This window comes from Ovis aries, chromosome 3 (assembly GCF_016772045.2).
Source record: "Ovis aries strain OAR_USU_Benz2616 breed Rambouillet chromosome 3, ARS-UI_Ramb_v3.0, whole genome shotgun sequence".
NCBI lineage: Eukaryota > Metazoa > Chordata > Mammalia > Artiodactyla > Bovidae > Ovis > Ovis aries.
In genome coordinates this window covers 173,241,957-173,265,504 of record NC_056056.1, presented here as the reverse complement: position 1 = coordinate 173,265,504, position 23,548 = coordinate 173,241,957, and the positions used below count along the sequence as shown (strand labels likewise).

Sequence of the window (23,548 nt, the reverse complement as noted above, 5' to 3'; positions counted from 1 at the left end):
GGCTGAGACTTGCTCTTCTGCTTCCTGGAGATGACCCCACGTGAAGGCTCCACTCTCCAAATGAGCATTTCCTGCGTAGATTCTTCTACTGATAATTATTCCAATGATGCTACTATCGCCCGAACACCTAGCTCCTCTTCCGCAACTACCTACACAACTATGTTTATGAATAACAGACGAAAGGCATAGGATTTTTTTTTCCCTCTTACATCATATGTTAAAACTATAATATTCTAGCTATTCATCCTCTTTTGCCTCAATGGACTTTTAGATGTTTGAAAATATCACATTCCCTTTCATAGAAAGAAAATGTAACACAACAGAGGATATTTAAAAAAAAAAAGTTACATTCACAAGATCTTAATGTACTTCTGGAATATACACCCTAAAAATATCCTGCATAATAACAATATCAGGGTTATGCATAGTCTCTAAGCAGTTGCTTATGAGGGGAAAAATATTCAAATAGAGACAGTTGTTTGATAAAAGCAGATCTTATTCTCAGTCACATTTTATAGGATAAAAATGAGACTGCTTAAAAGAAAATGCTGCCATATTAAGGACAGAAAGGCAGAGAAAGAACTCCTGTAAACTCTGGGCAGGAGGGAAATGATGTAAATTCTTTGGGGGATAATTTGACAATCCCTCATCAAAATTTAAAAATCACAGACCCTTCAATCTAGCAATTCCAACTAAAAGATTTTATCCTACAGATACATCTGTATAGACATGCATAGAAGGCTGTTTACTGTAGCAATCTTTGTAACAACTTAGCAATCTTTTAACAACTTCTGCTTGTGAAGGGACAGAACCTAAATGTCCTTAATAAGAAACTCAGTAAATAATCATATCCATTCTATGCAATTATTAAAAATGATTCAGTGAATTCACATGTGCTGCTGTGGAAAGTTTTCCAAGATAGTAATTTTCAAAAGGCAAGGTACAGTTCTATTGAAATCTAATAACAATGTATGAGATAGAAAATTTTAAATATATTTATGTAGGATATATATACATATAAATCTATTAAATTATTAGTGACATCATTCAAGATGCTATTTTTTCTGTACTTGATAAAATATTCTCAGAGAAATGTTAATGTGTCTCACTATGATTATATATTTTTTCTTTTCCCTTATATTTCTTCTGATTTTTGCTTTATGTATCTTTCTTTGTTGTTAGGTGTTTAACAGTTTATGACGTCTATTTTCTTTGTGAATTGTACCTTTTATCAAAAAAATATTCATCTTTGAAAAAAAAGGCAAGGTACAAAAATACTCACATAGCTATACCAGTAGAACATTACTGGAAGAATTTCACAAGAAACTCTTTTAACAGTTGTTTCTTTGAAAATCGGGGTTGGGGTAAATTCTTCATTGTATACCCATCAATTTATCCATTTTTTTTCCTTTAGAATGAACTTGTATTCAATTTTTAATATGAAATTTTACTTTTCTAATGAACCTATTATTGTCCCCTAAACAATCAAGGCTGGAATCCAGATACCAGATATTCAGAGCATTTTCTGCAGGAGGCAAAACTACTCCACTGGAATGGAAGACATAAACCATGGGACTTCCCGAGTGTCCACAATGATTTATGGGAGAGCTGGTTTGTTCCTGACCCGGCAGGGATATTTAAACTCCACCACCCCAACAGCTGATAAAATTCGACATTTAAAATATTTCCTGTACAAATATGCGGAACTGTCCATTTGTAGCCTATTGTACCATTGTTTTTTGTGAACAGAAGCTGATACAAATGATCCACAGAAGCAAAAAACCCTACTGTGTACAAATAGTACCTTGAACCCTATAGGTATTGATTTAGTTCCTTAAATACAAGTGACAATTATAGATTATGTGAGTGAAATATATTATTGCAAAGAAATAAACCGAGCTAGGTTTCAGCAATTTGCTTATTAACTCTGAATGAAAATTACAGCCATAAATTTTAAAAATTTCTAAATGTATTTTTTACATGTAGCTATTTTTTTAATAAGTTGCCAATGTTGTCTTCTGTAGAACAATATGTTACATTTAAAATGGGAATGTCTAAAAAAATAAAATATTCATAGACTTTTAATGATTTTCATAATCTATTATTCTACATGCTAAATATAATAGCAGTAAACTGATCTCAGATTAACAAGGGAAAGAATACCAGAGTCTTGCTACAGAAAACACTGCAACTTAAGGATAATCATTCTCAATATTTTTTATTGTAAAAAACAATCAGACTTTCAAATGAATTTTAAAACTTTTTCAATATTATTTAATGAAAAAGTCTCATATTCTCATGTATAGTGTATATCAACATGTACTATTCATCTGTCATATTTAATGAAAAACACCATTATTGTATGCTTGGAAAAATCCTTAAAACCCATTCTCTAGTGAGTGTCCACCATAATTTAAAGGATATTTTCTCCACTCAAAAAAAAAACCAATCTATGTAAAGACTACAATCATTAAAAACCAAAGCAATACCTAGTTACATGCTTTACATAATCCCATGAAAAAATAATTAAATTGTTCCTAATCCCTGATGCAAGGCACATAAAAGCACCCGCACAAAACATCCATGTAAACAGCAATACAGTACATGATTTAAATAACATGAATGACTTTTACATGGCTTGACCTAGACTAAAGGAAAAATAAAATCCATCATGGCTACAGCTAAAAACCATGTTAAAATTCACAAGAATTTGTATCTCTTATTATAAAAAGAAAAGGCTATATAATCTTTTAGGAAAAAAAACTTCATAAATATTTTCATATTGAGAAACAACATGCTCCCTGGGTAGGAATAAAATCAGAATATTCAGCTGTGATCAGGAGTAAATGCAAGTGGCATTTCTGAATACCCAGCTTTGATATCCACCAGGCCTAGTAGTCTGGACTATTTGTAGCACCATGGAATATGCATTAGAAAATCACAAAAGTACATTATTTCAAACTAACCTTGACATGAGGTTCACTTAGTCCACAGTAACAAACAGCAATGATGCAGATAATTTTAAAAAAATTACTGGCTTACTTGATTTATCTAGCAAGAAAAATTCTGTATTATTTATTTTAGTACATCTCATGTACATAAAGCACCAGTTTAAATAAGATTATCAAACAACCTCCAGCCTCTTGTTACTCACCCTGAAAGTTCATTTCTCATCATTTCTATGTTACATGCTAAAAGTCAAGGAGGATAAAATTAGAATGGTGATAGATACTGAGAGAGAAGTTCAGTCTCCTTCCTATCAAATGTTATGTCTCTCAAGCAAAACACAGATGAAGTAGGAAAGTTTAAAAGGTTTTCTGCATTCTCTGGAACTTACCATCTCAGCAGAATAGTTTCTTCCTACTAGAGGATCAGCAGATGGGGGTGAGAGGACCAAAGTCAGGGCTCATGCCCTGACAGGTAAGGCCGGGTTAACCTTGCTGCTGCAAGGCCATACTCTATATTTCTACTGCAAAACAACCTCACAAATGCTCACCACTGGTAAAGCAAGGAGGCCTGAGTGTGACCACAAGTCAGGAAGCCTATTAAACACTGTGAAAAACTAGCAGATGAGACTCCATCAAGGGTTAAGCTCATAGATGAAAATCAGCACACGTGTCTCTTTACCAGCAGGAATACTATTAGCAGCATGCCCTTCTTAGGCATGAAAAGGGAGAATGGTGCATCTAAGTTTATGCACAGTTCATAGTCAAGTGTAAAGATGCAGACTCTTGCATTTTTAAATTACAGGTTAAAAGTGACGCCCAAAAGAAAATTAATTTCTTCATAAATGAAATACAGTTTTATAAAAAAGCTGGAATGATGGTTAATCATTCAAAACATACAAAACATATAAAAACTGATATACAGAAAAACCCTTTTCCTTCCAAACTACTTAGGTCCGTACAGTTGACTCCACTGTACCTTGATCACAACACCTGAATAAAATACGAATAAAATGCTTCAGCTAGCAAACCGAGGGCCACTTGACAACTGCATTAAAACTGCAGCATTTAAGCAGGGCTGAAAAACACCATCCTTAAACGTGGTTTCCTTCTTGTTCTTGCGTCCCACAGTGATTACTAAATGAAGGGATCTCCTCTGCAAACGACTGGGTCATCCACTGTCCATTTGGAATGTCACTGAAAGTTGATTCTCCATTGTCAGCAGCTGGGATGGGGGTGTGGGAGGGAGGAGAAGAACATTACTCTATTTAAAAGCTTTAAGTGATATAATTAGGAGATTTTAACAGTTTATTGTAGCAGAGTTGCTACTAAAATAGCTAAGCAAGCTTCTTGAATACAACTTAAATTTCTATTCTAAGATACAGGACTGATAAATTCTTGTTATTCAAGGAGGGAAATGCACCAAGGAGGACTTCAAGTCAGTAACTTCAAGAAAATGAGTTGTAAAAGCCTGTGTAGTTGAACATCAAATAACCATTGAATTTTCACTCTCAATCACTAAATAGACTTTTTAAAGATTTTTTTTTAATGTGGACCATTTTTAAAGTCTTCATTAAATTTGCTACAATATTGCTTCTATTTTGGTTTCCTAGCTGCAAGGCATGTGGGATCTTAGCTCCCCAACCAGGGCTTGAACTCAGGCCCTCTGTAGTGTAAGGCGATATTCTAACCACTGGACTACCAGGGAAGTCCCCCAGTCACTAAATAGATTTTTGTATTTCCATTCCCATTCTTCAGTAATTAACTCTCTCTTAAAAAAACAAAAAAACAAAACCTTCTTTCCCCCAATCCTGGCCAAGTCTTTGAAAGGGACAAACAAGGGGGAGGGGACATACCCAGCCCATTTGAAGAGAATCCACAAGGTTCACCAGGGCAGGGGTTTTCATTGTAAGCACCGCCATACGCTGCTTCATAACCTGGGTCGTATTTTTCTTCCTTCACAGCCATCTTCTTTGCATCCTCTGTGAGGAGGGTAAGAGGGATTTAAAACTGATTTTGTGTAACAATTTTGAAGATAGTTTTATTTGGCAATTATCAAGAATAAATCTTTTTGTTGAATTTCACATCCACGGAAACAACTTTCATATTAAACTCTTTTTAACATAAACAATATAAACTCCTAAGAACTGTAAAAGCCTATGAGATTTAATTTTAGGTGACCTACACTCCTGCTTCTCAGCATATGTAGGAACACTCGGATTAGACTGGAAGCCCTTGGTAAAAGGAGATTTTAAAAGTGACTAACACTTGTTATCAGAACACTCTGGCTGCCGATAAATCGTTTTCTTTTCTACTGCTTTTAAATTCACAACATTCTTTCTATAAGGTAGATATACATGGCACGAACAACAGGACTGACTAATGGTAACGCACCTTGGGCGAGCTGTAGGTCAAATGTATATTGCACTTCTTGAACGTCTGTGTTTCGTTCAATGCCTTTCAACTGATCTCTTAAGTCCTTCAGCTTAATGTAGTAATGCACTTTGTCCTGGGCGCGAGGAAACTGCGCACATCTTGCACTGGATGATGGCATCACATAGCAGAGCTGGAATCGCAACATTTCACAGTTACAGAAACCTTATAATTCCATTGAATCCACTCATACTGAGATTGGCTGCTAAGTCACTTCAGTTGTGTCCGACTCCGTGCAACCCCATAGACGGCAGCCCATCAGGCTCCCCTGTCCCTGGGATTCTCCAGGCAAGAACACTGGAGGGGGTTGCCATTCCCTCCTCCAATGCATGAAAGTGAAAAGTGAAAGGGAAGTCACTCAGTCGTGTCCGACCCTCAGTGACCCCATGGAATGCAGCCTACCAGACTCCTCCGTCCATGGGATGTTCCAGGCAAGAGTACTGGAGTGGGGTGCTATCGCCTTCTCCGTATTGAGATTAGAGACCTTCTTTTCCTTTGGGTAAATAACTTGATACTTACCACATATTAATATATGCAAAATCAGTAACAGCAGTTGTGTCTGAGTCAGATTTCTAATATTTACTTATTACAAAGTCAATAAATCAAAACCAATGAGTCTTTCCCCCCTCAGCGTTTGTACAAAAGGGCATATAATTATACAATGAAAAGTCTTTCCTCCTAATTCTGTTTCTATCCACCTAGTTCTCCTTCCCAAAGGCAATCTACATTGTTAGTTCCAGAGATATTCCATGAATTTAGAATCAAATTAAAAAAAAAACATGCAAATGGTAACATGCTCTACTCCCTGTCCTGCACCCTGCTTTTTCACTCAACAATGTCTCTCAGAGATAACTCTGTATCAAGTATCTATATCAGAATAAGTTTCCTTTTTTATAGCTGTGTAGTAGTTTCATAATTTATTTAACCAGCATCTACCTATGGGCATTTAGGCTGTTTCCAATCTTTTAATATTATCAACTGTAGTGAAAAGCCTTGTACATATTTAAATTTGAATACATGTGACTGTATTTGTTGGATAAATTTCTAGAAATGGAATAGCTAGAAAGCAGGGTATTTACATTTATCATTTTGGATGATGGTGACAAACTGTCCTTCATAGAGTATATCAAAATATACATCTTATATATAAAAGAGTGAGACTGCTCAATTACGGACTTTCCCGTTGCAATTTTTTATAATTTTTAATTTTTAAATTGGCCTCTATACCATGTATCATAGAAAAAAAAAACCCAAACTATTATTGACTTATTTTGTTTTACTTATGCAGTATTTAGAAAAGCCTGATTCAGAGGTACAAATGCTACCAGGTTTTTGTAATAGCACATTTTTCCAATCTCAAGACAGCCTTCAATTAAAGTGATCCAGAAACTTGAAAAAGCAGATGTTTTTAAAAGCTGGATCACTAACATCATCAATACCTATGAATATTTCATGATAAAGAGTAAATTTTATAAGACAAATGCACTCACAGATCATTGTAGGAGCCAAAGTTACCTATCTCGATATGATTCAGATTCACTTACTATCGCACTACTGTGATCACACGTCCCAAGAGATATACCAAGGCTCCCCTGGCATTTCAGGGACAATAATGCTCCTTCTACAGGAAGGAGTCTATTATCTCTGCAATTTTACCCAAGGAGACAAGGGTATGCCTTTATTTAAAGAGTGATCAGTGCTACAACCTACTTTATCAATTACACATTTACTAGTTAAAAACAGAAGAAACTATAAACGAAGTTAAAATATATACTGGCGGCAGAAACTGTATTCTGAGGTCTCCACAGAAACTTGTTGGCACACTGGCTTATCATTTAAAAATTCATCTACAGCACAGAAGTCTGTGCATGTGTATTTTTATTTCAGAAGTTGTAAACAAAAAATTATATTTAAGAAGCAAAATTTGAACCAAATGTCTGCAGAAACTCCACAGAAATTTATATAGAGTTTTAAAACCAGCATGTCACTGTATGATGCCCTTATGCATAAGGACAACAGCACCAAATGCCAGTCAGGTTGGCAGGATGCCTGTCTGCGACTGGGCTGTCCTGTTTATATGGCTCTAACATGAGACTGGGCTGAGGTACACCAACAAAGGGTGATAAGCAGCTTCACTGATCAGGATTGTGTCTATATTTGTTTCACAACTGAATAAGGGACTAACCCACTAGCATTTGGCAAGAACATCCCGTTAAATGTATTCTGAATGCAGCATGTGAGCAACCTCCTCTCAATATTTTGGCCAAATAATATAACTAACATAAAGTTATAAAGGCATTTATCTGACAAATGTTTCCTTTTTCTAATACGACTGTAAAAGCATCTGAATTAATCTGAAATTAGTTCAAGTTACTATGCAGATATTATTCCACAAAATACAGTGTTCTTTTTTTAATGGCAAAAATTACAAATGAACAGAATAAATAAAAAGGGAAAACCAGCTAGAAAAAAAATTTATATTTATCTGATTTGCAAATGCAGTTTTAAGGACTTACAGTTTCTGTATCTGGGATCTTATGGGGTTGAAGTCCAAACTCTAAGTTCTTAACCTTTACTCCAAAAACTTCCTTACTAAAAATTTCGTAAATACCTAAAATGAAATACAAATATATTTACATTGCCCATAATGTTAATCGAAGAAAAAAGATAAAATTTAAAAGTAAATCTTACATTTTCCATTAAACACTGCTATTCGTGGCTGATATTTCTGTAATTTCTGCACTAGAATACGTCCTCCTTCACGAAATTCTTTACTAAAATTGAATTAAAAAGTAGTCAAAATATAAATATGGCAGTATTTATAATGTGCTAAATGCAGACAGCTTTCAATAAAACAGAAAATCATAAAACTGCTATGCTCAGCTTGAACTAGTTAGAAACCTAGGATGCTCCTGGAGTGTGTAAAGCACAAGTATGGCCAAGGTTCCAACCTATCAAACCAAATATTCCATAATCACCTGGAAAGATCCTTGCTGCCTGGTGTTGTCCTTTCCACCATATTGGTAAATCCAATACCATATTTCCCTGGTAGAGTGTGATCGTCCATGTGACTCAGTTGGACCTCACTCAGCCCTGACATAAATAGGCACTTCCCTGTGAACAAGAGAGTTTAATTTAGAAAAAGTTCAGTTTATTTCTGTAGAAGGTCAAAGGTTTTTCTGCCCCATGAATTACGTGGGTCTATTCTTGAAATTAAAAAAAAGAAAAAATATCCCCGCCCCGTGGTGGGGCGTGGGACATGTGGCATACGGAAGACCCACTCCCTGGCGCCGCTCGTGGGGGGCCCAAGTCCTTCTGATCGAGGCCCCCCCCCAAAAAAAAAGAAAAAAAGATTTAGTATATTTTAAAAACTATAACATAGGTCAAATACCATACCAAGCAGTTATTATGTGCTGGGTACTATGCTAAGTCCTTCATATGGATTATTTCATTTAATCATCATAGCTATCTTATGAGATATCACTATTATTTATGTCCTTTTAATAGGGGGTCGGAGGAAATGCTTGTTGAGTATATAGCTAGACAGCGCACTAAACTCTGAAACTGTTTAGCTTTTTAACAACTGGAAGTAACACCACCTGTCCCTGGAAAACCCCAAACAGATAAAATATACACCAGTGACTCAGGGCTTCAGACATACTGACAGAGGAGAAAATAAAAAGTGAAATATCTCTAGAAATTTTTTTTCAAATAAGGGAGACAACATGTTATTAGTTCTAAAAATATATTACTATCATTTGTCCTAAAAGTGTTTTTCTTTTTTCTTGGCTGCACTGCATACATGTAGGATCTTAGTTCCCTGACCAGGGACGGAACCCATGGCCCCTGCAGTGTAAGTGCTGAGTCACTGGACCACCAGGGAAGTCCCCTGTCCTAGAAGTTTTTAAATAGTGCACTAAGATAATCAGCTGGTGTTTCCTGATAATCTGTTGCACTCCTGATTGTCTGTTAGGCAGTGTTAGATGATTTATATATAAGATAATACAACAGGAGTTATACTTGGTTTTAAAGCTCACTCTACAAGTATGAGGGTCTTTAATACTAATTTCTGCTACATGGAAATTATCCATAGAGAATGTCTACAATCAGAGCATTTTTTAACTATTACAACTTGATGGCCAATGCATTTCATTTCTCCTAGGAAATAAGATGAGCAGAAATCTGGAAAGGTATCAAGTTTTGTGTCTGCATTGGCACGATTACTGTTAATATTCTGTAGACAACAACTAAAAAAAGAAAAATTGTTTTAAAAAAGATAGTAAAACTCACTGAAAATAAACAAAAGAGAAAGTATTTCTTTCCATATCCCTCCACTCTTATAAACCAAAATGTTAAGTGTCAGAGGATTTCACACCTTTCATTTTTGTGTACACACACATTGAAAAGACGTATGTGTACTTACTCAACAAGTTTCTTTTTAAAAACACATTTTGGTTTAAAAAAAAAAACCAGACAAACCCAAACTATTAACAAGGACATCTAGTTTAAAAGTAAAATAGTAAAAGAAGGTTAACCACTTACAAAAATGGTTTCCAGGCCCAGGGTAGTGATGCCCTTTGTAAGCAGCCATCAGTCCTGGATTTATGCCAATCTACAAAACAAAATGTTTATATATTTCAGTCTTGAAAAGTAGGCTTAGGTCGTAGGGGTTCTGTGGAGGAGTGGTGAATTGATTAAAATAAAAATTTAACCCAGCATCATAAGCTTTATCAATTATCTACTCTTGACCTGAACAAAGTATTGCATTTTGAGGAAAGAGATTTCCTTTATATTAAAGTTTTGCTGATTTTATTTTTCCTCTGTGGCTCCGTTGTGTGACTTGGGGAATGTTCCCTGACCAGAGACAAACCCTGGGCCCTGATAGTGAAGGCCTGGAATCCTAACCACTAGGCCAATGGGGAACTCCTTGCTGTTGCTTTTAAAAACCAGTTTGAGTCCCTTATATCCCCAGCACCCTCACTCCCAACTGTCCTGGAACAGTCAGTCAACCAGAGCTCGTGTGCAGCTTTAAGTCTGTTTCTCAGCTCCCCCAAAGCAGCTGCCTCTACATCACCTACACAGTTGTCTACATGCTGGTGTTTCTTACAGTTACAAAAATCAAAGTTCAAAATCAGTGTTATCATTCATGGAGAAACCATAGTGTCATGCAACCCAAGTGATTCACGTGGATCATTTCGTGTAATTGCCGGAGGACCCACACCATCCTATCAACACGCCTGCTTCATCAACGAGCAAATTAAGTGTTCAGGAAGGCTTGTCCATGGACATACACCCACACGGCAACATCTGAGACTAGACAGCCTTGCCCTAGAGCCCACCTTCTTAAACACAGCCATATGATACAACCTGAAGAAGGTGACACCATTTACCACCAAAAGGATTCTCAGAAATGGTTATTTTCGGAAAAATGCTCTTTGCAAGGATATGGTTAAGTCACGTTAATCCACCAATGCTACTTATAAACCCAAAGGAGGACAAAATCCTTACAATTACAATGTCCAGATTGAAGGTCAAAATGTCTGGTAGAGTCTTGGTCAGAAGTTCAGCTTCTGAAACGCCATTGAAACGGTCCACTTTTCTTTTCACTTTAAATGTGTCTGTAATTTTTTCTTGCTTTTCTTTTGACTTTGTGGACTTGCCAGACTTTTTGGCCTCAGCAGGTTTTTGGGGCTCCACTGGCGTTTTCGGTTCTGTTGTTCTGGGTTTTCTTTTCCTTCCTTTTGGAGGAGTCTCTGAAACACAATGATTTCCAGGATATAGCTGCAGAAAACCTTAACTTACAAACTTTAGGCAGCTTTCCCAGAAAAGTCACCCATCAACATCCTTAGCTTTCTCTTCTATTTCACGACATCACTCTCCTCTGTAACATCTCCCCCTTCCTTCACCAGAGAACTGGGTCTATGTGGTCCCAACCCCACCTTCCTTTCTCTGCTGGCAGTTCTTGGGATGAGAGATCCTTAACAATCAGATTGATTTTCCACACTCTTACCTGGCATCATGGCTTCTCCAGGGACACAAAGTAGCTACATACCATTTATAAGAATTCTAAATGTAAATACATAAATAATTAAACAAACAAATGAAAGACCAAATAGAAAAACAGGGAGGAAAGGAAACATTTTAATTCAGTTTCCCCATAATTCCCAGCAGCAGAAAACTTCAAATGGTTTGCAGGCTTCTTTCCCCTGAACTGAGTGTATATTCTGTTCTTCACACAGTCAAAGAGGTGACTTGAGAGACACCAGGGATGAACTCTCTGGGCTGGCAGCGTCTGTCTGAAGGTAAGACTAGAACTCTGATCTCAGGACCTTAAACAGTTTCTCAGCCTTGGCCCTGCTGACATCTTAGGTGGAATAATTTAGCAACAGCGGCCTCTACTCACTAGATGCCAGTAGCATCCTGCCAGTCATGATGACCAAGTGTCTCCAGACAATGCCATAAACCCCTCAGGGGAAAATTACCCGTGGACAAGAACCAGTGACATAAAATTATCCAACAAGAAGCCTTGCCTTTTTATCCACAACTCCCCTAATATGGCTCTTCATCTCCCAGGCCCCCACCCTATTCCACTATTATTTGGCGTTTTCTCATCTGAGCCTTCCATCCATCCTCTTTTCTCCTCACATTGCTTCAACCACTGCCTGTGCCAAGGGATCCACCTCCATCAGCTGTAGCTGTCCTAGTGCTTCCTGCCCAGAAAAACAGAAGAGTTGAAGCAGGGGGACCTTCATCACAGTGGAGCTGCACATGCTCTGCAACCATAAACTGAAACTCAGCACTCTCTTCACACCACACTGATGCACGGGGGAAAATCATTACCTTCTCCCCTCAATCCACTGCTGAATCTGTCCTCTTCTCTTCTAATTCTCTGTCTTGGTGAATGGTACCTCCTTCATCCAACTGCCTGGAAGTGACTTCCAGACTCCTCTATCTTCCTCATCCCCCTCCATGAAATCCACTAACATGGCCATACCTCCAAGTTCTGCCCTGCTCTCTACCATCTTACTTTATTTATATTATTAGATATATATTTTACATATCTCTGTTACAGTCTATTCTCTAGAATATTCAAATGTCAATCCATTTATTAAGTCACTGTTTCCATTCAGTCTCTAGCTTCCTGTTGCCTTCAGAATAGAACATATGTTCTTTAGGTTAAACAAGCCTTGCTTGCCCCCTATCTAGACTCCTCTCTCACTACTTCTTTGCTCCACTCCAGTCTCCAATGACAGAGAATAATGGTTTTTCAACCATGTCATGCTTCCTCAGGTCTATAGTTTGATGCACGCCGCTCCCTCGGCCTAGAATTTTCCTCCTCCCATTCTTCCTGTACCGCTCCCTCACCCTTGAACTTCAGAGCTCCATGAAGCTGCCTCTGAGCCTCAGTCCGAGTTAGGTGCCAGCCCCACAGCATCCTGTGTTCCTCTTCACCACTTGGTGTGCTGAGGAGTTTCATACTCAATTTTATGTTCTCCTATGAGATGATTTGAGGGCAGAAGCTATGTTCTTTTATCCCCCCAAACCTATCAGAGTTCCTGAAACACAGTAAGCACTTAAAAAGTAGATTAAATTTTTTAACACAAAAATAGAGTTAAAATTCATCATTAAACCCTTTCTTAAATAAGTTGGCTAATGCCATGGTAATTTTCTAAACTATCCTGGCGAAAACTACCTTGTGTGGGTTCCTGAGCAGGTGTTGGGGCTGGAACTTCGGTTGGCATTTCTTGTGCATTCGTAACTGCCATATTAGGAACTTCAGTCATCATTTGTTGGAGTGGAAATGTATAAAAAGCTTGAGCTTGCTGAAGAGAATAGCTGAAAGAACAATTCAGGATAAGATAGGAAGACAAAATTACCCAAACTTAAGTTCAAATGATCTGCTCTTAAAAACCCCCAGGATTCAATTATTTCTAACCACACTATAGAATTTATTTAGAGTTGACAACAGGAGCAAAGAGAGGAGGAAGATTATTCCCATATGTATGTTTACCCAATCTTCACCTGGTGCCTACTAACCAACTATAATTAACTCTCACACTGATGTGTCATCAGTAAAACTTACCAGTCCTGTTAGGCAAGCCTATACTTTCCCTGAAGTGAGATCATGGGAATTTTCTAGCAGAGCTGAAAGTCCCACCAACCCATACAGAGTTAAAAAATCCACAAAAGTAATTTGTATTCCTACCTTCAGTATCTAATTCTCCTGTCACAGAAATCCTCTGCAATGTAACCTTTTTATGTTCAGCTTTATTGAGAGATAGTTGATACATTGCAACATTGTTTAAGTTTAATGTGTACAACAGTGCTGACCTGACACACATATACTACAAAGTGATTGCCATCAAAGCCTTAGCCAACATTTCCACCAGGGCACCTAATTACCATTTCTTTTTTGTGGTGAGAAAAATTTTCAAATCTGCTCTCTCAGCAACTTGCAAGTACATCCTTCAGGATCATTAAGTAGAATCACCATCCAGTACATTTTAGATCCCCATAACCTGTTAATCTTATAACTTGAGGTTTGTGCCCTTTGACCACCATCTCCCAACCCTACCCCCTCATCTGTTTTTTAATGGTCGCTGGATTTTTTGCCATTAAATGAGGGTTAGAAATAGATATTTCTATAAATATCTGTGAATTTATGGGAAAGACCACTCTAAACTTCTCTTCTGAACACGATTTAAACGCTGTTCAAAGTGTTTTGTTCAACGTAAGGAACACAGGCCTTCACAATACTGCTAAACAATACTGCTAAAAAGTATTTCTGGGGGCTATAAACTACTACCTCAAGCTGTTGCTATCAGCACAAAGCTGGGGAAGTAAACACATGTTGTACGAAACTCGAGTGACAGCTGATGCCAAAAAAATGCCATTAAATATGCAGAAGGAAGAAAAGCACCAGGCAATAAAATGAGTAACGACGTCTACCATTCGGAGAGAAAAGCCGTGTTTTCTCTGACAAGCTACTCTACTTAATGGTTTTCTCTTTCTGTGACGTGTGGAGAAAGAAAACAGGGTGCTCAGAAAGCAGAGGTTAACAAGGCAAACTTAAAAAAAAAGCAAACTAGTACATTGTAAATGGGTGAGCTTCACATGTAAATCATATCTTAATTAAATGTTTTTTGTTTTGTTTTTTAAAAAGGCAAACCAAAACATTTCCAGGATAAACTTAAATGGCCCATGCAGACACAGGGTCACAGACTATTGGTGGGGTAGCTAGGCTAGAGCACTGGATACTGAAAGAAAAACTGAGGCCCAACTCAATGGACAAACCACGGGAGAAGCATTTTAGCTTCAAGCTATCTTTAAGGGGTAAGATGGTAGAGAAAAGGTGAAGGATTAGTGAGAAAGATATTAAACTATCTTAAGAGTTTTATTTCTTTAAATATAGTTTTCAAATTACACAAAAAATAAAGACAATACAGTGATTTAGTACACTATAGTACATCAACATGAGAATACTATGCAGTTACAAAAATTAAGTTTATTAATATTTAAAAGCATAGAGAATGTTTAATATAAAGTGGAAAAGAATACAAAATGGCATTGTGAGCCAAGGCTGCACATAGAGAAAGCATGTAGGAAAGGACTAGAAATTAAGATGTAAAATTGAAAAGAAGCAAAGGTCTTAAACCTTGCCTGGCACGAAGTCAAATGTCCTTTTTTCCCCACACTTTTCTTTAGTAACACTCACAGCACTTTTGGATGAACTAGTTGTTCCATGTTAAAGACTCAGATATTCTAATGAGGAGCTGGAGATAGCCGAGTTAGTCGAGAGGTCTCGTGTGGCTGCCCTCTGGAAATTCTAGTGAAATATAATGTGATTTTTGATTGTGGCCAGTATCAGGTTCCTGAGACGCCAACAGCCCCACTCAGCTTGAATATACAAAAGAGCACTCCTGTGGTCACAGTGAGTGAGCCGCCAAGAGCATGCAGGAAGGTCTGTCCTTAGCTTGTCACAGCGTCACCAAGACGGTGTCTCACTCTCCCCCATGTTTACTGTTACGGCTCTCAGTTTCTCCCATTTGCCCCATTTTGAGCACTTCACAAAGATCCACTCCTAAAAATATATAAATCAGGGCAACAACATTCACATTACAAAAGGGTTGTGAACTTAAAAAAATTTCCAAAATGTGGCTCCGTTAGCATACTATCAGATCATTAAATTCTGAGGTTCAAAAACTGAAAATCAAAGTTTTAGATGTCAACTGGCTGAAGAAAAAGTAAAAAATAAGAGAAAATGCGGTCTTATTTTAGACATGTGTATCAATTTAGAAAAGAAAAATTCAGAAACTTGTCTATAATATAGATGGGTCCCTTAATTGTTCTAAAATTATCCCCGTCAGTTTATCATAAGATGAATTAGAAAGGAAACAGAGAAGGCTCTGGATAATAGAATGTGTAAGTTCTGAGGAAATATACTCTATCTGAGCATTTGATTTAGCTTGATAATCTTGATAGCTTCCTAACAATAGTGGAACAAAAGGAAAGAGGGTGGACTACAACATTCTTACTACTTGGCAGAAGACAGCATTCCACCTGTACGAAAACCTTCATGAACTACAATTCTGGATAATTTCATTTCCTATTATCTAATAAAGGTTAAGTTTGGAAGCAGCATGAACCTATTTCAAACTTAATGTGGATATAATTCCTAAATACATTTGCTGTATATATTAACATAGGATAACTGCCCCTTTGTATCAGAATTCTGCAGTGTTTATAACAATAATTTTCTCTGTATGAGAGACAGCAAAAGAAGCACAGTTAGTTAAGTCATTCATCGTCTTAGGACCTCCATTCCCTCCCCATGAAAATGAGGGTGAGATTTCTGTGATTTCCACATATAAGGAGAAAGTGCAGGAAATAGGACCAAATCTGTCCAGACTCAGAAGAGGCCCTGAAACATTTTAATTTTCTGTAATTCCCTGATATCCAACTCAGGAGCATGACAAATGATTTTACTTCCCTGTTGCCTTTTGTCCCCTATCATCTATGTCTGTTCTCATGATGATGGTTTTGCACCTCTCCCCTTTGCCTGCAGTTAACCCTCTACTCTCTCCTAGCCTCCACTGAACATCCTCTTCACTTGAACAATGCTCAAAGGACTGGTTTTCTACCACTGTCTGAAATTTGATAAAGTGTGCATTTTTGAACTGTCTTTCTCAAAATACACACAAACACACACAGTCGATTAAGTAAGGAGTCCAGTTAATTCGGATTTTGCTGTATTTAAAAAAACACTTGGAAGTTTCTCTAAGATGACTAACTTCTTTAATCCTCAGTCATTTTCCACTGTTCTAAAGATGTAAGTTGAAGATGTAAGTTCAACGGGGAGGGAGGTGGAAGAGGGGTTCAGGATGGGGAACACGTGTATACCCGTGGCGGACTGATGTTGATGTATGGCAAAACTAATACAATATTGTAAAGTAATTAACCTCTAATCAAAATAAATTTATATTTTTTAAAAATAATAAAATAAGTCCTTAAGTTGAACATTTAAAGCTGGTTAAAATAATAAAATTTATTTTTAATGTATAATGAAATTAAAACAAAAAAAGATGTAAGTTGCTTTTTCCCTAAATATATTTGTCTTAGTCCCTTCAGGTTGCTATACAAAGCACCACAGATTGAGTAGCTTATAAACAACAAATATCTGTGTCTCACCGTTCTGGGAGTTGGAAAGTTCAAGTTCAAAGTACTGGCAGACTCAGTGTCTGGAGAGTACCTGCTTTCTGGCTCATTTTAGGTTGCCTTCTTGCCGTGTCCCCACATGGCAGAAGGGGTGAGGGGTCTCTCTGGGACCTCTTTCACAGAGACACTACTCCCATTTAGGTGGGCTTGGGCCTCATGGCCTCATCACCTCCAAAAGACCCCTTCTCCCAGTGTCCACACTGGGGCTTAGAGATTTCAACATAAGAACTCTGGATAGACACAACCAACACAGCAACATTTTATTACCTTCATTTAAACAAGCATATATAACACTGAACACTTATAAAATATCAATGTTGAATAAACCAACTGCACAACCAAAAGGGACTATTACATAAATTATGATGAAATACTATCCTAGCTATCTAAAAGAACACAAAGAAAGCTGCGTGCCAAAGAATTGATGCTTTTGAACTGTGGTGTTGGAGAAGACTCTTGAGAGTCCCTTGGACTGCAAGGAGATCCAACCAGTCCATCCTAAAGGAAATCAGTCCAGAATATTCACTGGAAGGACTGATGCTGAAGCTGAAAATCCAATACTTTGGCCACCTGATGCAAAGAACTGACTCACTGGAAAAGACTCTGATGCTGAGAAAGATTGAAGCGGGGAGGAGAAAGGGACGACAGAGGATGAGATGGTTGGATGGCATCACCGACTCAATGAGTTTGAGTAAACTCCGGGACTTGCTGATGGACCGGGAAGCCTGGTGTGCTGTAGCCCATGGGGTTGCAAAGAGTCAGACATGACTGAGCGACTGAACTGAACTGAACTATCTAAAGTCTACATTCAATATTGCTAAGTGGGAATGTGTGTATTCACCATGCATTACGGGGTACTTGCTGTGCAGAGTCTATTTAGATACTGTGAACTCAAAAACAGAATGAGCCAGAACCCCCAATTTATTGAGCTCTTCTGCATACAGCATAATTTCAAGTTTCCTCACTATGATCATTTTTCTGCAGCTTAAGATAAAATAAAAATGCTCCATAGCCTCACTGACCTGAAACTGAGCAGCGTGATCAAATTCTTCATTCTGGAGACACATAACAAAATCCATTACATTAGCTTTGCTGGCATCCACATTATACTGTTGATTCGTACTGAGTTTACCATCAGTGAAAACTGCCCTTCACTGCTGCTCCCTCATCTCACATTAAAAGATGCTTCACATTCTAGTCAGTTGGGACTAACCTGGATTCTGACTCAGTCTATCAATTCCACAAACCCCTCGCACAGTTGCATCACTCAAATATTTTATCATCATGCCATTAGCACCTCAAAGCTGTTAAACTGTGAAAAGCTGGGGCAGGAGGACTACATGGCACATCAGTATAGATCTCTCTTCCATCTCCCTTTGACTCTCAGTAGTAAAGCAGTTTTGATTTCACCCAACATGACCACCATTGCCAACATCTGCTGGATCATCAAAAATGCAAGAGAGTTCCAGGAAAACATCTATTTCTGCTTTATTGACTATGCCAAAGCCTTTGACTGTGTGGATCACAATAAACTGTAGAAAATTTTGAAAGAGATGGGCATACCAGACCACCTGACCTGCCTCTTGAGAAACCTGTATGCAGGTCAGGAAGCAACAGTTAGAACTGGACATGGCACAACAGACTGGTTCCAAACAGGAAAAGGAGTACGTCGAGGCTGTATATTGTCACTCTGCTTATTTAACTTCTATGCAGAGTACATCATGAGAAACGCTGGGCTGGAAGAAGCACAAGCTGGAATCACGATTGCCGGGACAAATAGCAATAACCTCAGATATGCAGATGACACCACCCTTATGGCAGAAAGTGAAGAGGAACTAAAAAGCCTCTTGATGAAAGTGAAAGAGGAGAGTGAAAAAGTTGGCTTAAAGCTCAACATTCAGAAAACTAAGATCATGCCATCTGGTCCCATCACTTCATGGCAAATAGATGGGGAAACAGTGGCTGACTTTATTTTGGAGGGCTCAAAAATCACTGCAGATGGTGACTGCAGCCATGAAATTAAAAGGCGCTTACTCCTTGGAAGTAAAGTTATGACCAACCTAGAGAGCATATAAAAAGCAGAGATATTACTTTGTCAACAAAGGTCCATCTAGTCAAGGCTATGGTTTTTCCAGTGGTCATGTATGGATGTGAGAGTTGGACTATAAAGAAAGCTGAGCACTGAAGAATTGATGCTTTTGAACTATGGTGTTGGAGAAGACTCTTGAGAGTCCCTTGGACTGCAAGGAGATCAGTCCTCGGTGTTCACTGGAAGGACTGATGTTGAAGCTGAAACTCCAGTACTTTGGCGACCTGATGCGAAGAGCTGACTCATCTGAAAAGATCCTGATGCTGGGAAAGATTGAGGGCAGGAGGAGAAGATGACAGAGGATGAGATGATTGGATGGCATCACCGACTCAATGGACGTGGGTTTGGGTGAACTCTGGGAGTTGGTGATGGACAGGCAGGCCTGGTGTGCTGCAGTTCATGGGGTCGCAAAGGCTTGGACACGACTGAGCGACTGAACTGAACTGAATATGACCACCACCATTCCATCCTCATCTTCCCACAAGAGGCAGTGGAATTAGACTTTAAAGTTACACTGCCTGGATTCAAACATCAGCTCTGCCGCTAACTAGCCCTGTAGACAGGTTCCTTAACCTTTTCACATCCTTGCTTCCACATCTGTAAAATAGGAAGAAAAGCACCTAATTTATTGATTGTGAGGATTAAATTAGTCACCACATGTAGAACACTTAAAACAGAGACTGGCAGGGAATTCCCTGGTGGTCCAGTGGTTTGGACTCAGCTTCCACTGCCGATGGCACAGGCTGGGGAACTAAGATCCCATAAGCCATGTGACCAAAACAAAAAAGCAAACAAAATCCCCAAACAGTGCCTGGTATATAATACATTTGTCATAACAAAAACAAAGGAACGGGAGATGATTAAATATTTTAGGTACTCCTGTCATCTCCTTCTGATGCTATCTAACCTAGTATCATCATCAAAAAGGGAAAGAACCTAGCTGGGTAGGTCTTGCTTTATTCAACACAAACTTTTGCCTAATGATCAGTATCCTTTTAAATATGCTCAATAACCACTGAGAAATAAAAATTTTATTGAGAATCAAAGTAAATTCCATGGCAGAGTCTACCTTTGGAAAATAAAAGGGACCCATGTGCTTATATTTGGGCTTTAGGCCCCTCGCCTGTTTTCTACAGATTCTTAAAGAATGTTGTAATCTTGCCTCTCACTTGAAATACAACTGATTTGGGCCAGGAAACATGATTTCTGCTAGAGCAGCTGAAACTTCTCTTAAATGCCCTTATTGATCTTGAGCTTTAAATCTCTCTTACAGACATCCATTTGCCATTTTCCATCTACACTCAATTTTCTTAATTGAAAATGAAAAAGCAAAATCAGAACTAAGTGCTTATGTTCTCTGTCACCTAACAACATGTCAGTGAACTGGGAAGAAAACCCAAAACTTTCTTGTCCTTCTTGTGGTCTACACTAATGAAAATAAGTTCTTAGTCTCTTTACCATTTCTAGAAAGTTCCAATCTCATTTGAGGGTTAATCTTTCCTGTCTGTATTCTCAGTGGTCTGTTCCACACCTTTCCAGTTATTGATTCAGCATCCTACTTCCCATCTTTGGTAAGTCTCTTTTTCATGCCTGAGCTCATTAGAAACATACACAGGTCCTCGTCTTCCTTTTCTTCTCTCTGGTTAGTACTTTTTAAGACTCTTGAACTCTCTTCTCATTCTTAAAAAAAGGGCCTACATCTATAATATGTAGTTTTTTTGAAATTAATCTCTTCCAAAATAAAAAGGAAATTAACTATACCAAACATTTCATGATGAGCACAAAGACAAGGATGACAAAGCACTACTTTCTCAGGATTACCAGGGGCCTGAGTCATTTCAGAATCCCCAACAAAATACTCCTCAGAGTATTAACACAGTTACCCATACTTCCCAAAGTGAAAATGTTATAAGTCAGAATAAAAAATGGTCTATAACCCAATGGATTCAGTTAAGACCAAACAGAAGTCAGACAGTTTTGAGCTAAACATTGTACCAGAGAAACCTATTACTTTGCTGTAAGACACTCCCTGTGTGCATTCTAGAACCTACACAATGGCCAACTGGACTCTGCCATTTTTTCTTAAGGTACTTGAGCATACAGATTTTGGTGTCTCCGAAGGGCCTGGAACAAATCTATGGATACAAGAGAGATGACTGCAATCTATTTGATGGTAGGTGTTTACCCAGGTTTCAATTCTGATTGGAATGAAGATCATAAAGACAGGAGCAATTTCCACAAGTTTTATTTGTAAAGTTCTTTAGGGAAAGAAATGGAGTTCTTTATTTCAGGATTTGATTCATAATGTCAGGATGAAGTCTGCACTTTACCTCCTTCCCTAAACTCTTAAGACAATCTCTGTTGGTTACTAAAGCACTCCCCTTCCACCTAACACTGACTCATGTCAGAACCAGATTCCACGACGCCCTATTTTACAGACATCAACAGGCCCGGAGAACTTCAGTGTCTTCCCCAAGTTTAGAGCCCCAAATCAGGATAATTCTTAATGAGGTCTAACAGTATTGTGTTCCGATGTAAACTTTTTTTTTCTTTTAAAAGACTCTGTTATTATACTTAGTTTTTCATTTGGCTTTCCATCAGAGGTTCCAATTTCGAAATCTCTGCTTTTGCAAAACTCCCCACGCACCTCATTCCCCAAAGGGCACATGACAAGTAAATACTTAAGACTGTCGCCAAGACCACTAAAACACAATTTTAGATAACTTATTGGAAGTGTTATTGCTAGTTTCAGAATTCAAGAGCTCTAGAATGGCAACGTTATCCACCTCGTGCCCCTTAGGTACACCGTTGAGGAAGAAAGCCACAGTAAACCTACAACTCTGAGATGAAAACTCCTAGAGTTATACAGAGAGACTTCCCTGTAGCTCAAACGGTAAAGAATCTGCCTGCCATGCAGGAAACCAGAGCTTGATTCCTGGGTTCGGAAGTTCCTCTGGAGAAGGGAATGGCAATCCACTCCAGTATTCTTGCCTGGAGAATTCCACGGACAGAGAAGCCTGGAGGGCTACAGTCCGTGGGGTCGCAAAGGGTCGGACTTGAGCGACTGACACACAGACACACATACTGATACATGTGACATTTCCTCCTTACAGCTGTACACACACACACACACACACACACACACGCACACACACACACTGATACATATAACACTTCACCCTTACAGCTGTGCATGATAATAGAGGGTGAAGGGAAATGTAGCGGAGAAAGGTAACCGGAAAGAAACATTAATTGGAGACTGCTGGTTGCTTACGACCGTATTTTAATGTCAGCTAAGTGTCTGGAAAGTAGAGACATTACTTTGCCGACTAAGGTCCGTCTAGTCAAGGCTATGGTTTTCCTGTGGTCATGTATGGATGTGAGAGTTGGACTGTGAAGAAGGCTGAGCACCGAAGAATTGATGCTTTTGAACTGTGGTGTTGGAGAAGACTCTTGAGAGTCCCTTGGACTGCAAGGAGATCCAACCAGTCCATCCTAAAGGAGATCAGCCCTGGGATTTCTTTGGAGGGAATGATGCTGAAGTTGAAACTCCAGTACTTTGGCCACCTCATGCGAAGAGCTGACTCATTGGAAAAGACTCTGATGCTGGGAGGGATGAGATGGCTGGATGGCATCACGGACTCGATGGACGTGAGTCTGAGTGAACTCCGGGAGTTGGTGATGGTCAGGGAGGCCTGGCGTGCTGCGATTCACGGGGTCGCAAAGAGTCGGACACGACTGAGCGACTGAACTGAAGTGTCTGGAACGACTTCGGTAAAAAGTGGCCTGGCGGGCCGCCAGTGCGCATGCGCGGCCCGGACCTTGCTACAGGGGCCACACTGTTAAGGAACCCCTGCGTGCGTGCGTGCGTGTGTGTGCGTGCGTGTGTGTGCGTGCGTGTGTGCGCGCGCGCGCCCGCGGCCTGCCCCACAGCAAGGGGCGCGGGGGGAGGGGCGGTGTTCCGCCCCGGCCTTACCTGCCCGTGTTTTCTGTTTCCATTCCCTGCTGCCGCTCGCGCGCGCAGCTACTCGGACCCGGCAACCCAGCGACTCTGTAGTACCGCGGCGCACGAGCGGCGGTACAGTAATAACCAGACACTCGGACTCGATTGCTGGCAGAACTCGGACAGTGGCTGGTGCACAGGCTCCTCCCCCAAGCTTCCAATTCCCCCTCCCACACTAGGCCAGCCCCATCCTCAGCGCTGTGCTTCCGTCTGCTCAGAGCCAAATCCCACGCCCTGTGGTTATCACGTGATGCCCGGCCGTCCAGTCACGTTCGCGCTCCTCTCGTTGGTTCTTCTGCTTGCCAGTTGGCCTTTCGGGAAGGGTGGAGGATGAAAAGGCTGGGAGGGGAAGCACTCTGCTGA

General features: G+C 39.2%; 2 protein-coding genes across 4 annotated transcripts in view; one reads left to right on the top strand and one right to left on the bottom strand.

Moving 5' to 3' along the window:
- The window catches only part of GLT8D2 (glycosyltransferase 8 domain containing 2), a 53,354-nt gene extending 51,269 nt beyond the window's left edge, over positions 1-2,085 (top strand). For all 3 annotated transcript variants that reach the window (XM_042247148.2, XM_012174936.5, XM_004006681.6), the window contains one exon: positions 1,491-2,085. In XM_042247148.2, the coding sequence (XP_042103082.1) occupies positions 1,491-1,663 (173 nt within the window). In that variant the 3' untranslated portion in view covers positions 1,664-2,085. The remainder of the gene's footprint in view (positions 1-1,490) is intronic.
- Positions 2,086-2,201: 116 nt separating this feature from the next.
- TDG (thymine DNA glycosylase) lies at positions 2,202-23,344 on the bottom strand. Its single transcript, XM_027967675.3, has 10 exons — positions 23,159-23,344; positions 13,072-13,214; positions 10,887-11,131; positions 9,921-9,990; positions 8,357-8,492; positions 8,070-8,152; positions 7,895-7,989; positions 5,340-5,511; positions 4,802-4,927; positions 2,202-4,170 (listed from the first exon to the last, which is right to left on the bottom strand). The coding sequence occupies exons 1-10, from the start codon at positions 23,179-23,181 to the stop codon at positions 4,040-4,042; spliced, it is 1,224 nt and encodes a 407-aa protein (XP_027823476.1). The 5' UTR covers positions 23,182-23,344; the 3' UTR covers positions 2,202-4,039.
- Between the last annotated feature and the right edge of the window lie 204 nt (positions 23,345-23,548).

Bases quoted from the DNA above. Each gene is read 5' to 3' on its own strand.
- TDG (XM_027967675.3), bottom strand. From the start codon at position 23,181: ATGGAAACAGAAAACACGGGCAG. The intron at 8,493-9,920 runs GTAAGTGGTTAA...TCTTGTTCACAG, and splicing joins TGGGCCTGGAAACCATTTTT to GGAAGTGCCTATTTATGTCA. The intron at 4,928-5,339 runs GTGCGTTACCAT...CCCTCCTCACAG, and splicing joins TGACCTACAGCTCGCCCAAG to AGGATGCAAAGAAGATGGCT.